General features: G+C 39.4%; 1 protein-coding gene across 4 annotated transcripts in view; it reads right to left on the reverse strand.

The window, feature by feature from the left end:
• Window positions 1-16,201, reverse strand: part of DOCK7 (dedicator of cytokinesis 7) — a 170,803-nt gene that overhangs the window by 61,720 nt on the left and 92,882 nt on the right. For 2 of the 4 annotated variants that reach the window (XM_070746050.1, XM_070746049.1), the window contains exons 17-25: window positions 15,901-16,039; window positions 15,115-15,216; window positions 14,591-14,677; window positions 13,088-13,319; window positions 10,418-10,582; window positions 8,344-8,513; window positions 4,046-4,138; window positions 2,485-2,574; window positions 786-881 (exon numbers count right to left, since the gene is read on the reverse strand). In XM_070746050.1, coding sequence (XP_070602151.1) covers window positions 786-881; window positions 2,485-2,574; window positions 4,046-4,138; window positions 8,344-8,513; window positions 10,418-10,582; window positions 13,088-13,319; window positions 14,591-14,677; window positions 15,115-15,216; window positions 15,901-16,039 — 1,174 coding nt within the window. The remainder of the gene's footprint in view (window positions 1-785; window positions 882-2,484; window positions 2,575-4,045; window positions 4,139-8,343; window positions 8,514-10,417; window positions 10,583-13,087; window positions 13,320-14,590; window positions 14,678-15,114; window positions 15,217-15,900; window positions 16,040-16,201) is intronic. The other 2 variants (XM_070746052.1, XM_070746051.1) reach the window with 1 other exon arrangement.

A 16,201-nucleotide genomic window follows, 5' to 3' on the forward strand; every position in this document is an offset into this window, starting at 1 on the left:
AGATCATATGCTGCAACGTCCCACCGGTCAATGACTACTTCAGCTTCAACCGCAACAACACAAGAGCACGCAACAGATTCAAACTTAATACGAACCACTCCAAACTTGACTATAAAAAATATGACTTCAACAATCGAGTTATCGAAGTGTGGAACTCATTACCGGACTCAATTGATCAACCCCTAACCCCCAACATTTCTCCCTTAGACTCTCCACGATTGACCTCTCCAGGTTCCTAAGAGGCCAGTAAGGGGCGTACATAAGTGCACTGGTGTGCCTTTTGTCCCCTGTCCAATTGTCTTTCCTTTCTTTCACCTATCATATATATTCTCTTCCTTTCATATATCCTCTCCTCTAAGTTTGCTTTTACCCTTATATATATTACTACATGTCTATTTTTCTTCATATGTATTTGTGTATTGGACAAATGAATAAATAAAATAAATAAATAAAATAAACTCTAAAATCCATTTGGAGAATAACTTTCAGAGGCATTTTATCTTCTACACAAGCAGATATTATCTGGATAACGAACAGCCATTTTCACTGATAGTTAAACTATGATAGGGATCAGGAAAGAAGTCCAGAGGCAATAACAACAACAAAAGTTAAGTAGGCCAACTTCCTTCTTGATCTCTTTTTTCTTCTTCTCCAATAGAGGAAAAGATTAGGCAGATCTTAAGAGAGTTCTGAACTGATCTCTTGTGTAAGGGTTGTGACTTTAGGCTAGGACACGTGAAGGTTGTTCATCTCACAAAAATGAATAGTTTTTCTCATTCTCTTACCATAAGTTCAAAGAAGAACCATGCTTGCTGAAGAGCTGCTTCACGGACACTTCCACTGCAGACAACCCACTGTAAAGCCAGTTCTTCATGAAAAAGCTAGCAGGATTAAAATTCATGTTTACTCATCCAGCATTTAATTGCAACCTTGAATATAGCATTTAATTGAAACCTTGAACCTCTGAAACTGTATTTCAGAGATTCCCCAACTCCTGAGCTACAGCCTAGTCTGTTCACAACCAGGCTGCGCAAATAGCGAGCAAGCGCACATGTGCATGTGCTGCTCCACTTGGGCGAGTCGCAGTTGAGCGGGCGCATGCATGATGCTCCTTTTGTACAAGCGGTTTATGTGCATGCGCGCCACTTGCGCAAATAGAGCTGTGCACACGTTCACCTGTTGCTCGGGTAGAACCATCCCCTCTCCCCTCCCTTGCCACTGGTTCACAAAACTGGAAGAGTTGGGGGCCGCTGCTATAATTAGTAAATAAATATCAAGTAATATACAGGGATGACAACAAGCAAAACAACTTTATGGACAGGATAGCAATGGTTAACAGTTCTTTAATAACCTTTTAAAACGGAAATATTGCGTAATGGGAAGTGTACAGTAAATCCAATCTATGCCAGGCAGAACTAAAGACAAATTGTAATTTCTGATAGTTATGATTTAGTTTGTCCTGAAATCTTTTCCTTATTATTGGTAGAAGAGAGAGAAAAATGAAACTCAGAATGAAAGAGTTCCACTCTTTTCTCCAGTTTTACCGAAGAGAAGGTAAGGGAGAAAAACTTTTGATCTGCTGGAAAACGAATAAGAAAAATTTCTTACTCTTTTCATCCATCTTTGAAATGATGGGGGGGGGGGGAGAGATATCCATATAGATTCCCAGCCGCTCAGTCCCTGATGTCATCAAACAAACCAGAATCAGTATTGGGGTGCTACTTATATGGATCAGGACACCGCACCATTGGGAATATTAAGCATCCCTTGCATGTCCAAGCAAGATTTTTCTTCTGCGCATGCACAGGAAGCAAAATCTCATGAGGGGATGCACGAGCACACAAGATTTTGGTGGTTTTTTGCTTCTGCACATGCACAGAAGCAAAAAAAAAAAAACCCACGGAAATCTCCCACAGATGCACATTCCCTTGCAAGATTTTGCTTCCTGCGTATGCACAGAAGCAAAATCTCATGAGGAGACATGCGCACACATGCTGGAGATGTAAAGCTGCTTGCGCAGTGCACCAGTAGCAGCGGGAGCGGCCACCCCTGCCTGTCTGTAATCTACAATAACTTAGGTTTAGGTTTAGGTTTATTGGATTTATATGCCGCCCCTCTCCACAAACTCGGGGCGGCTCACAACAATAATAAAAAACAGTACAGTACATAATACCTTCTTCCTAACCTCCATGAAAGCCATAAAATAGGATAAGTGAAACCCCCCTGTAAACTACACTGGAGCATTTGCTCAATGTTTAATCACATACTCTCAAGTGTAATAGAGAGGAATTAATGTTTTTGCAAAAAATGAAGTGATTCATCTGAATTAACATCCCAAGATATTTTATATTTGTGGAACTAGAACAAGCCACTGCGACTCAAGTTGACTCAGCACTCTTCAAATTCAGGACACATTCAACACTGACTGGTGTTTATCACTCCTTGCCTTGCACAACAGCATGAAATGATCTTTGCTATATCTACCTTTTTAGTTGGCAATCGCCCTGTTAATGTTTGTAGGAAACTTGGTGTCTCCGTATGGGAAGACATACGGTTACAGCTTCGATCTGCAGTCTGCAAAATAAAATGGTGACAGCACATTAAAATATGCTATGAATGATATACACAGTTCAAGACAATGGGCATGGAAAAAAAATAACAGCAACATTTAAGATTTCAACTTCTAATTCATTTCAATAAAGTAGTACTGAACCTTATGGAGATTTGGAAACTTATTAATAGACAATAAAGCTGTTTGTTTTTCTTTAAAAAAAAAAGGTTTGTAGGGCCCAAAGCATTTTGCTGACATACAAGAAAACAATTTACAGTATATTCTAACTTCTCTGTCACTTATGCCAATTTAAAAATTTTTGAGCTATTGCTCAAAATATCAGTATTTATTGTATAGAATTACACATAGTCCTCAACTTATGACCACCACTGGATCCAAAATTTATGTTGCCAAATGAGACATTTGTTAAGTGACTTTTGCCTCCACTTTACCACATTTAAGTGAATCCCTGCAGTTGTTATGTTTGTTAAGTGAATCTTAACTTTGCTTGTTAGAAGGTCTTAAAAGAAGATCACATGACTCCAGGACGCTGCAATCTTCATAGTGAATCAGTTGTCAAACAGCTGAATTTTGATTATATGAACATGGGAATGCTGCAACGGTTTTTATTATTATGAAAAAGTGGTTGTAAAGTCATTTTTTTCAATGACGTTGTAACTTTGAATGGTTACTAAATGAATGGTCACAAGTCGAGGACTACCTGTATATAATCAAATGGGATTGTATTTATTCATTTGCTTTTAACAACCCGTTTAAAAAAAAAAACTTTTACGAAGTAATTAAACATATTAAAAGCTGAAAGAATGGTCAACTAAACTTAACCTGGATCTTCATTTAAATAATCACACTATGTTAAGAAGCAATCAACTAAGGTTAAAATTATGATACTAAGCATTTTGTATTACTTGACACATTTTTTAACATTCAGTTTTCATCAAGAAAAAGAAATTGTTATGAAAAGAAGATGGCAAATGAGGAAGAAACTGCATTATCAAAATCATAACAGATACAGATGATGATGATGATGATGATACAAAATATAAGATTGGCCTCCTTAAAATAAAAGGAAATTAATGAGACATATTAATTAGATGTGGTTAATGTAAGTCCTAATTATTTCAGTAAGCCAATTTTATATATGATTAATGATGTAATATTTAGAAATGTTACATTTGCACATAACATATCTCTATTTGGACTATATTACATGTAATGAAATGCTGTAAAACAAGTGTAAAAATTAATTATACAGAAGGGGGGGAAACAGTTCTGAACATGCGTGAGAACAGAAAAAATTAGGGATGGATAGTTTCTCATGCAAGCAGGTGAAAAAGGAACTATGTGACTTCTTCAAAACAAGTAAAAGTATGTGAAAGGGATCACAGTGTTGACTCAAGTGAGAAAGATTTCTGAACCGTGACATCAATGAAAGATACTAAGAGGAAAGTAAGGAAGCTCTAAGGGAGTCACCACCTGTGAAGTCTCTGCATTCGGACTGGGGTTGGATCCCCATGGGGCAGCTTTTGCAGCACCAGTGTTTACCCAAGAATTGGAGCGATCTAAGCCCTGGGCACATAACAGAAAGCAGCAAGGAAAGGAAAGAAATGTTACATGTTGCATGCCACATTTGCATTGGAAATTGGAGAAGATTAATTTCTTCAAAGAAACTCAGAATGTATGCAGCACAAACGCATCACCAATTAGTACTGTTAAATAATTTGCTTAGTCCAAACAATTATTTGTATCGATAGAGAAGAATATTGGTAGCTCAGAGTGGAATTATGGGATCCTTGGTGCTCTTTGAGCTTGCTTGTTTTCTTGCAGATGTTTAATTACCAAACTAGATAGCATCATCAGTTCCACAATTATTTATATTTCCCCCCTAAGTATACATGCTAAAATGTCATCAGATCAAGTATATTTTGCAGCACCTTATAAAGGCATAGCTAATAAGTGGCACCTTCTCCATTTCTGTTTAATTTTAATCTTATGCCAGTTCCCGTTTAATTATGATTTTACTTAAATCATTAAGGTGCTATATTTAGTCAGCTTATAAATATTAATATTAACTATTTAGAATATTAATTCTAAAGAAATCCAGTCAGGCTGCAAAGTCACTGAGTATCAGGACATGAATTATTAACTGGATCTTCCACTATTGATATTAGATAGAATAAAACTAAACCAAATTTCTTAGGTTTTGGAGCACTGATTATATTTTACCCCTTCAAAAACCATTTATTTTATAATACATGTGTCTTATTTTCAATCATTGCATAATAGAAAAGATCATTCATAGAGATTTTTGGGAATCGGTTTTTGTTTCATGGATTTGTATGCTTCTGTAACTTGCTGCAATCATCTATTGGCACTATATAGACATAACATAAATAACTGAATCAAGGGGGAGTTCTGGATCCTTTTGCTACCGATTCACTCAGAGTCAGGCTGTGCGCACATGCAGCACATGTAGCTTCTGCGCATGTGCAGAAACAAAATCCAAGATGGCGGCGCCCACGGAGACACCGTCAGAACCGGCTCCGTGACATCACTGCCAAACTACTAACAGTTCTAAAGAACTGGTTAGAACTGGTAGGAACCCACCTCTGTTCTGGATTAAAAATTGGTTCTCAAATAATAAAAAACCCAGGCCTCTGAAGAAAATAATGGCAAACCATTATATATTCAGGAATTCATAGTAAATAAAATTATCAGTCTTTGAAACTAAATCTCACTAAGAAATATTCTGTGATTGACTGGTTGATTTTTCTATACCATACATGGTTATTAAAACAATTGCCTGAAGGTCAGTGTTGTGATTTGGCTTTTCATGTTAAACAACTCCATCTTCCAATTTGGAGAACCTGCAATTTCTGTGCCATAGTTCACCCTCTTCACAAGGATCCCTTGATGTGGTAGTCTGGGTTTGAAGAAAGGTGCGATGTTCTCACAGTCCTTGACTTATGACCACAGCCGAGCCCAAATTTTCTGTTAAGTGAGACACTTGCTAATTGCATTTTGCCTTATTTTACAACCTTTCTTGCCATAGTTATTAAGTGAATCACTGCAGTTGATAAGTTAGTAACCCATTGACTTTCCTCATCAGGTGGTCACCAAAGGTGATCACATGATCTAGGAACACAGCAACGGCCATAAATCTGAACCAGTTGCCAAGCATCTGATTTTTGATCATGTGAACATGGGGATGCTAAAGAGCTCATGTGAAAAACAGTCATGTCACATTTTTTCAATGCAGTTATAACTTTGAATGATCACTAAATGAACTATTACAATTCAAGGACTACATGTAATATACTTTTCAAATCCATTATTTATCCTAATATCAATTTTAAATGAGCTATAACAATGAGCATGTCAAATTTTGCTAAGTGGCATCATTCGATTTTAAAGAGAGAGAAAAAATTCAACATCTTGAGAGCTTTATGGGATTCTATCAGGCAGAAACATTAGCTCTTCCAGTTTATTAAAGAGCTAGTATGTTTCTGTAAGAAAGCTTCTATCTATTTTATTGCCAAATTATTCAGGCAGGCAGGCAGCTCATGCAAAACTTATCATTTCCTAGGTAAATTTCATGTGCACATTACTCCCGCCGGCATTTCACAAAAAAGGTCAAGGTGGTTTAATTAAGCAAGACTATCAAATGAATACTAAAAGACTCCTAGCTCTTCCAGCCCAAGGTTTAATAAGAACAACAGGTAAACCATTTTGGAGGGTGAGACTTTTCTCCTTCGTTGTCATTAATTAAATAAAAAGATTATTTTCTGTGCTTCTTGTATTCTTGTCTTACTCATGCAAATAGGCTGCTGATGTAAATATTCAGAAGGCTCTCCATTTTGGGTGAGCTTTTGGGATGTAAATATGGTTTTAAAATGCCTCCTAAAAGCTTTTAAAGTGGCTTATAAAATATCCTTCGCAGGGAGGAAAACTGAATTTACTTATGATAAGTTTATGACAAAAGAATCTGTTCTTTGGTGTCATTATCCTTGCTGAAAAAGGCAACTGGAAATGCAATCTACTAACAGTGGAAGAATCTAACATTTTAATTTTTTTATTCGAATTGGAAGGGACCTTGTAGGCCATCTAGTCCAACCCCCCCTCCCCCCCTCAAGAAGGAGTCCCTATACTATTTCAGACCAATGGCGGTCCAGTCTCCCTTTGAAAGTCTCAAGTGTTGGAACTCTCACAACCTCCACAGGCAAGTTGTTCCACTGGTTGATCTCTCTCACTGTCAGAAAGTTCCTCCTTATTTCAAGGTTGAATCTCTCTTTGGTCAGCTTCCATCCATTATTCCTTGTATGGCCTTCTCGGGCTTTGGAAAACACCTCTCTGTGGCAACCCCTCAGGTATTGGAACACTGCTATCATGTCACCCCTGGCCCTTCTCTTCACCAGACTGGCCAAGATTGCTCTCTTCTGCACCTTCGCTAGAGTTTCAATGTCTTTTTTGTAATATGGTGACCAAAACTGGATACAGTACTCTCGGTGTGGTCTAACTAAGGCTTTATAGAGTGGTATTAGTATCTCTCTATTCCTCTAGCATCCCTCTGTTAATACCTTCGGACCAGAATACCTTCGGAACCGTCTTCTGCCGCAGGAATCCCAGCGACCGATAAGGTCCCACAGAGTTGACTTTCTCCGGGTCCCGTCGACTAAACAATGTCATCTGGTGGGCCCCAGAGGAAGAGCCTTCTCTGTGGCGGCCCCTCTGGAATCAACTCCCCCCAGAGATCAGAACTGTCCCCAACCTCCTTGCCTTTCGTAAGCTATTGAAGACCCACCTATGTCATCAGGCATGGGGAAATTAAAATACCCCTGGGCTTATATTGTTTATGTATGGAATGATTGTGTTGCATGGTTTTAATAATGGGTTTTTATATGTCTTTTAATATATTGTATTTGTCACATTGCTGTTTTTGTTGTGAGCCGCTCCGAGTCTCCGGAGAGGGGCGGCGTACAAATCTAATATAATAATAATAATAATAATAATAATAATAATAATAATAATAATAATAATAATAAAAACTACTGTGGGACTTCCGACTTCAGACTGACCGAATTCTGAAGCATAACACACCAGACATTGTGATTGTGGAGAAAAATAAAGTATGGATCATCGACATAGCAATCCAAGGAGACAGCAGAATTGAGGAGAAGCAGCTAGAGAAATTAGTGAAATACGAAGATCTAAAAATTGAGCTGCAACGACTCTGGCATAAGCCAGTGAAAGTGGTCCCAGTGGTACTTGGCACGCTGGGCGCAGTGCCAAAGGATCTCAGCGGACATTTGAAAACCATCGGAATTGACAAAATCTCCATCTGTCAATTGCAAAAGGCCGCTTTACTGGGAGCGGCACACATAATTCGCCGCTACATCACACAGTCCTAGGTGCTTGGGAAGCGCCTGACTGGTGATGAAATACGAAATCCAGCATAGTGATCTCGTTTGCTGTGTTGTATTGACATAATAATAATAATAATAATAATAATAATAATAATAATAATAATAATAATAATGTAATTCAGGTTTGTATTGGCTTTTTTGGCTGGCACTGCACATTGCTGGCTCCTATTTAGTTGAGCCAGCAATGTGCAGCAGCAGCCAAAAAAGTATGAGTATTCCTGTAACTAATAGGAATCCTATGCTCACAATTTGTCCAATTTGACGCAAACAGTCAAATCTGGAGCCCAACAGGATTCCTGATTTGACACTTATTGATTAATAACAGTGGGATATTATTATTAGCCACCTTACCTTACTTCCAATGATTGATCGTACTTCGTCATCGGGTGAGGTTGGAGTCCCTGATATATCAGGGTTGCTGTTACTAAGGCTCCTGGAGCGATTCAAGTTTAAGCTTGCAGGTCTGACAGCTGAACGAGCCATGGTGGCATAGTGCATTGATCCTCCTAAACCACTGGGAGCTAAAGAAATGCACAGCAAGAGTCATAAATTATTTATTTTATTTTCATTTATTTATTAAATTTTTATGTCGCTCATCTCTACTACCAAATTATAAAACACATAAAAATACTTAAAAACTTAAAATGACACAAATCATAAACTATTTTTTAAAACTGTATTAAAATAGCAGCTAAAATAGGTAAGAGACAGATGGGAGTATACCTAAATTACTAATATAACTAGTATCACTATGAAAGATAGCCCTAACTAATTTTTCTCACTGACAGTTCCATTCATTAGGTCAATTCTGAAGAAAAAATCAAGTTTGCCTGGAAGTAGCATTTATTATAACTAGTCCTAAACTTAAGACCATATTGACTGAAGTTATGATCGTAATGATGGTGGTCTTTAACCATAGTTGTCATTTTACAAATTTACCACATTCTGTGTCGCGGTAACAGTAAATAATTAAAGTGCGTTAGAAGCTTAATCACCGCGGAGGCGATGGATGGAAGCCCTTTAGTCATTTGTTCAAAACAAGATTTCTTTTTATTATAAAAGTAGAAAAATAAAACATGTCTAGATAGACAACATAACAAATACGTATTACATGATGGAGGATAAAAAAGGAGAATGGAGTTTTAGGATGAAGAAGAAGGAAGTAATGTTAGATGTGGCAGGATATTACATCATAATGGGAGGATCTTAATAAAGCACACACAATTAACTCTTTAATTACTACATGTCTCTGGGGCTGGCAATATTCAACGTGACATTCTGCAGTTGTTAAATAAACACCATCATTTTTAACTGAACTTGTTTTTTAGTAATAGGGTTTCTTCTAGAAACCAGAAGCAAACCAATCGTTAGCAAGAGAGAGAGAGAGAGAGAGAGAGAGAGAGAGAGAGAGAGAGCAATCGCGTGACCTTGAACGCTGCAAACAGCCATAACCACTGAGCACCAAAAATGTGATCACATAATTATGAGAGGGTGATAACAATGCAGTCATTGGAACTTCAAAAACAGTCTGTAAGTAGGAAGTTTGTCCTAACTTTGAATGGTTGCTAAGCAAAAGGTCATTAAGCAATGACTACCTGTATAGATTTCCTTTCCTTAATCAAAATACTTATTTTTAGTCGTGACAGAAGGACCCTTCTATGAATGTAAATACTAACAATGTCAGCCCCTTCTCTATACTCTCTCCTAAACAGCTGTTCCTGGAGATAATGGATCCATATAGGGGTATAGAATATGACCTAGGGAGATTTAAAAGAATTTAAAATTTGGCATAATTTGAGGGGAGGGACTGTTAATAATTAACTATTAATTATGCTACATGTTTGATCACCAAGGTGAGATTCAGAAACTAAGGACCTGATATGTTTTTTCATTTAAGAACATAAGAACATAAGAAGAACCGTGGTAGATCAGGCCCAAGCCCATCGAGTCCAGCATTCTGTGTCACACAGTGGCCCACCAATTGTCCTTGGGGATCTTGAGCAGAAAGAGAAGGCAAAACCCTCCCTTTCCCTTGACCCTCAACAAATGGTACTCAAGGGAATCCTGCCTGCCTCAACCAACATAGAGGCGGCACATGGACATCCGTTTCAATAACCACCAATACACTTCCCATTCATGAATCTGTCTAATCCTGCCTCGAAGCTATCAAGGCTGACAGCTGTCACGGCATCTTCTGGAAGTGAATTTCATAAACCAACAAATGTCTGGGTGAAGAAATATTTCCCTTGATTTGTCCTCACTTTCTTACCTATGAGCTTTAGGGAGTGCCCCCTCGTCCTAGTATTGTGTGATAGAGAAATTAATTTTTCTCTATCCACCTTTTCTATCCCACGCATGATTTTATACAGTTCAAACAAGCCACCCCTTTGAATGCAATACAACAGCATTTTAAAAGTGAATGTACCTGGGCATGGAGAATTGGGAGAAGTATTTGGTAACCGAAAAACATAATAAATAAATGAAGTAAGAAGATTATTTCTTCCATGCTGATCTTGGTTTCCTTCAAGGTTTTTGTGAAGTCTGTTTACAATAGAGGCCATAGCTTCAAAAGATGCTTGACCTAGATTGACTAGAAAGAATATAAAAAGTTAGATATCAATCTGTTTATTTCTACTGAAAAACTATGTAAAGGAGGGAGTAAGAACAGTGATCACGTTCAAGTAATATGACAATATTTTAAATACGTGTTGAATTATGAATATCAATGGAGATGGCAAATGAATTCATTCAGCACTGAGATAACTTCATATGGTCACTGAGCAATAGTCATGACTTGAAGATTACCAGTTCTAAAATTATCACTTATCTTTAGTTATGACTTGTAATTGGCATGATAGCCAAAATAAGTTTTTCCTAGAAGATGTATTCTTTTATAGTTACTGTAATTCCAAAATCTTATAATAAAAGTGAATATTCAAAATGTATCTGGGTCCTGAATCCATTTAAATATTTCTTATAAAGTGGTACCTCAAGATACGAACCCCTCGTCTTACGAACAACTCGTGATACGAACCCGGGGTTCAGAAAAAATTTGCCTCTTCTTACGAACTTTTTTCGAGTTACGAACGCCAAACCCGAACTTCCGGGTTCCGCGTTCGGAGGCTGCTGGAAAGCCGCCCGGCTGTTTTAAAAGGTGACCGCCGGGCTGGGGGGCTTCCCAGCAACCCCCCGAACCCCGAACCCGGAAGTTCAGCAAAAGTTCGGGGTTCGGGAGGTTGCTGGGAAGCACCCCAGCCCGGCGGTCACCTTTTAAAACAGCCGGGCGGCTTTCCAGCAGCCTCCCGAAGCCGAACGCCAAACCCGAACTTCCGCGTTCGGCGTTCGGAGGCTGCTGGAAAGTCCTACTTCTCCCCCCCAGCCAAACCCCCAAAGCATGTTTGCTGCCACACGATTTAGCGGCGAAGTGACATGAAACCACCCAGTTTCAGCTCCCCATTCCTCCACGTCACTTCGCTCCTGTCCTGGCTAAATCGTGTGGCAGCAAACAGGCTTTGGAGTTTTGGCTGGGGGGGAGGGAGTTAGGAAGGTCCTACTTCTCCCCCCCAGCCAAACCCCCAAAGCATGTTTGCTGCCACACGATTTAGCGGCGAAGTGACGTGAAGGGATGGAAAGCTGAAACCGCCCAGTTTCAGCTCCCCATTCCTCCACGTCACTTCGCTCCTGTCCTGGCTAAATCGTGTGGCAGCAAACAGGCTTTGGGGTTTTGGCTGGGGGGGAGGGAGTTAGGAAGGTCCTACTTCTCCCCCCCAGCCAAACCCCCAAAGCATGTTTGCTGCCACACGATTTAGCAGCAAAGTGACATGAAGGGATGGAAAGTTGAAACCATCCGGTTTCAGCTCCCCATTCCTCCACGTCACTTCGCTCCTGTCCTGGCTAAATCGTGTGGCAGCAAACAGGCTCTAGGGTTTTGGCTGGGGGGGAGGGAGTTAGGAAGGTCCTACTGCCTCCTCCCCCAGCCAAAAACACAAAGCCAGGCAGCCTCCAAAGGAGCCTCCTGATTCTCCCCACTTCTCTGTCCCGCTCATTGCCCGTGTCCGGCAGAAGCTGCTGCCCGACAGCTCTTAGCCGGCGGGATGCAAAGTGCTGGGGTGGGGGGGTGTCCTGACAGCCCCCCTACCCCAATGCGAGCGGCGGGGAGTCACCCATGGCCGGCAGAAGATCGCTCTTGCTGACCTGATGCCTCACGGTGAAGCCGGGCAAGAGCGATCTTCTGCCGGCCATGGGCGACTCTCCGCCGCTCGCCCATGGCCGGCAGAAGATCGCTCTTGCCCGGCTTCCCCGCGAGGCAGCAGGTCAGCATCCTGGGCGGGCGGGCGGCGGGCAAGCCGGCAGCTGTGGCAGCTGCTGCAAGAGGCTTCCCCGCCTCCTCAAAGCAGCCTCCCAAACCCGAACTTTCGCTGAGAAGCCCCGCTGCCCAGCTGTCACCTTTTAAAACAGCCGGGGGGCTTCTCAGCAGCCTCCCAACGCCGTACCCGGAAGTTCGGGTTTGGCTTTCGGGTTCAGGAGGCTGCTGGGAAGCCCCCCCCCCCCCCCGGCTGTTTTAAAAGGTGACAGCCGGGCGGCAGCGTTTTTTTGCGGGGGGTTTTTTGTTGTTGCACGGATTAATTGACTTTACATCGTTTCCTATGGGAAACAATGTTTCGTCTTACGAATCTTTCGTCTTACGAACCTCCTCCTTGCACCAATTAAGTTCGTATCATGAGGTATTACTGTATTAAGATCTTATTTAGCATCTGTCTGTCTGTCTGTCTATCAAACAAATTTGTTTGCTGCTCATCTTGCTGCAAGGAGACTCTTTTGACTGCATATTTCAAATTATTTAAGTTCTTAAGTTTGTAGTTCATTTGTATTCTGTTCAGAGCTGAAGACAAGCTCACCCAATGAAAACTTTTCAGACTTGCTCTGAAGATCTCTAATAGCTTTAAGATATTAGAGATAATTTATGAAGTGATTAAAACGAAAATACTTAACAATTCTAAACATAGCTATGGCATGTTAAATTATAATGGAATAATTACAACAAAGAGAATTCATATCATATTTTCTCTTAAAAACATAAGCCTAAATGAAATACCTATTTGGCCCGCAATAATAGGAGGTCTTACAACCAAAAGAATTAATTTGTCAAGCAGAAGATGGAGAAACCGAACCACAGGCTCCAATTGAGAGGAGTTCAAAGCTGAAATACTGCTCTTTAATTCATTTTCAAGGTTGTTCTCCATAATTCTCATATCACCTATCCGTACAGGGAACATATGTTCATCCAGGGCATGAACAAGAGCAAAGAACTTGTCAAGATAGGGGTCCTAAATAAACAAACAAATAAATAAATACTAATAACAACAGCAGCAACAACATATCAAGAAATTACAGCTTCCTGAAATCACACCTGAACTACAAAAATCTGCACTACTCGGAACATCATAAATTTTAAGAAAATACAGTACTTCGTTGATACCCAGGATGCTGGCAGCAACCAGTATCAACAATTAGTACCAGTAAGTGATATTTGTGACACTTTTTAAAATGTTCAGTTGACTGAGTTTCATGTTTAATGAATAAACGAGATAATAATAATTTTAATGTTTACCTATTCAAACTAATGCAATCAAGGCCAGAATTTAAAAATCACTGAATGACTCAAAGTGCAAAGAGGCAGGAGAAATAGTAGACCATATAATCAGTTCGTGCAAGAAGATTGTACCAATTATAAACAACAGCTTAATATAGTCACCAAAATGGAACATTTCTAAAAAAATTCATATGCTAATAATGAAAAAATAGGTGCAGACACAGAGTTGAAAAAGTAGTCAAGAATGAGCAGGTGGCATTTCTGAATGTAAACTGATAAACTCTCTTTATAATATGCCAGTAGCTGACTGCCATCACATGATAGGCAGGAATTAGAAAATTTGTAATGACTTATAAACCACTTTTTCCAAACCATCAAAATTTCAAACAAACATTAAGTGACCGGACATAAGTCAAGGACTGCCCCTACATTCTGTAAATTTTGTCATAATATTAGAAACATAGAAACATAAAAGTCTGACGGCAGAAAAAGACTTCATGGTCCATCTAGTCTGCCCTTATACTATTTTCTGTATTTTATCCTAGGATGGATATATGTTTATCCCAGGCATGTTTAAATTCAGTTATTGTGGATTTATCTACCACGTCTGCTGGAAGTTTGTTCCAAGGATCTACTACTCTTTCAGTAAAATAATATTTTCTCATGTTGCTTTTGATCTTTCCCCCAACTAACTTCAGATTGTGTCCCCTTGTTCTTGTGTTCACTTTCCTATTAAAAACACTTCCCTCCTGAACCCTATTTAACCCTTTAACATATTTAAATGTTTCGATCATGTCCCCCCTTTTCCTTCTGTCTTCCAGACTATACAGATTGAGTTCATTAAGTCTTTCCTGATACGTTTTATGCTTAAGTCCTTCCACCATTCTTGTAGCCCGTCTTTGGACCCGTTCAATTTTGTCAATATCTTTTTGTAGATGAGGTCTCCAGAACAACTTTATTTACTGTTACTTCTCCTGTGTTAGCGGAATCACTTTTAATACATACCTGTGTGTGAATAGTTGACACAGCAATTATTTCCACATTAAAAACACCTTTATGGTTGTCAACCCACTTCATTCCAGGCAAAGGCACCTGACAAAAAGCAAAACATAATAAAATGTAGGAGATAACCAGGCTGAGTCCAGGGAGGGGTCAAACGCGTCATCGGCCTCAAATCCTTTTGCTCCCAACAAGTGATTTTGAATTCCACTTACTCTTATCTACTGCCAATTTGCTTTGACTAGTACGACAGTTCAGATTCTTGTAGAGAGCAATAGGCTTGCAATAAATCTGCATATTCATTCAAACTGCCTGGTCTTTTGATTTACAATCAGACTATCATTATGGTGAAAAACCAGACATTTTAATCATCAAATGTGTATAAAATGTTTCTAGAATTTACTTTAGAAATAGACATTCTTAATATTTTTTTAATATTTGTTGCTTAACCCACTTTACAGAGTTACATCCAGCATACAAATCTAATAAATTATTAGTATTATTACATCCACTATAAGGAAGTTGCTAACCTCTGGAGAGAGTACAGAATAAGCTTGTGGTGGCTTCTCCAAAGAAACAGGGAGACAGAACTGGCCAGTTTTTAATCGTCCATTTTGTAGCATCGGTATCCACTTGAATGGGGGGGAAAAGAACCGAAACATCATTAGCATCTATATCACGTCTGCCATTCTGAGTCACTCAAGTTAAAAATAAACCAAACAAACTAAAACTAAAAGTTGTAATACAGTGGTACCTCGACAAACGAGTCTAATTCGTTCCAGACCCGAGCTCGTATGTCGATCAACTTGCATCTCGAACGAATGCCTTTAGACTTTGTTTTTTGTGCTGAGATAACTGGAAGCAAGGAATTCTTGCGCCACCTAGTGGAAGCTCGGCTCGTATCCCGAATTTGAGCTCGGGTGTCGAACAGAAATTTTGCTCGCGTCTCGGCTCGTAACTTGGAATACTCGCATGTGGAGCAGCTCGTATCTAGGGGTACTATTGTACATTTATTTATTAGATTTTATGCCGCCCGGAGTCTACGGAGAGGGGCGGCATACAAATCTAATAAATAGATAGATAGATAGATAGATAGATAGATAGATAGATAGATAGATAGATAGATAGATAGATAGATAAATGAATAGATAAATGAATGAATGAATGAATGAATGAATGAATGAATGAATAAACAAACAAACAAACAAAGTGTTATTCCAAATCAACATGTACGGAAATAATATCAAGCAAGATGATTTCTGCGATGCTGAAAGTCAGAATGAAGGCAGAGAGGAATGGAAGACATTTTGTCTTACCGTGTAGCCAACAGGAGTCTCGAGAGGGGTGTTTTGCTTCTGTTGGCAACTGACGTGGTAGAAAGTGAAAAGCAAATGGTGGTGGTCCGTTAGAGTAGCGGGAAGCTTGATCTTCATTTCTTCATGGAAATCAGGAGATCTGTTTTGAGGTAAATAGAGATTTTATCTGTAAACAAAATGTTTAAGTCTGATTGGTTTATAAAGCAGCCTTATATCCTCTATGGAAGAAAGACGCAGCAGACAAATGCCTATGGAGATTCTCGGTCATCCTTTGGGTCATTTTCCGTGAAGATGTTTCCTT

This window comes from Erythrolamprus reginae, chromosome 3, assembly GCF_031021105.1.
Source record: "Erythrolamprus reginae isolate rEryReg1 chromosome 3, rEryReg1.hap1, whole genome shotgun sequence".
Lineage (NCBI taxonomy): Eukaryota > Metazoa > Chordata > Lepidosauria > Squamata > Dipsadidae > Erythrolamprus > Erythrolamprus reginae.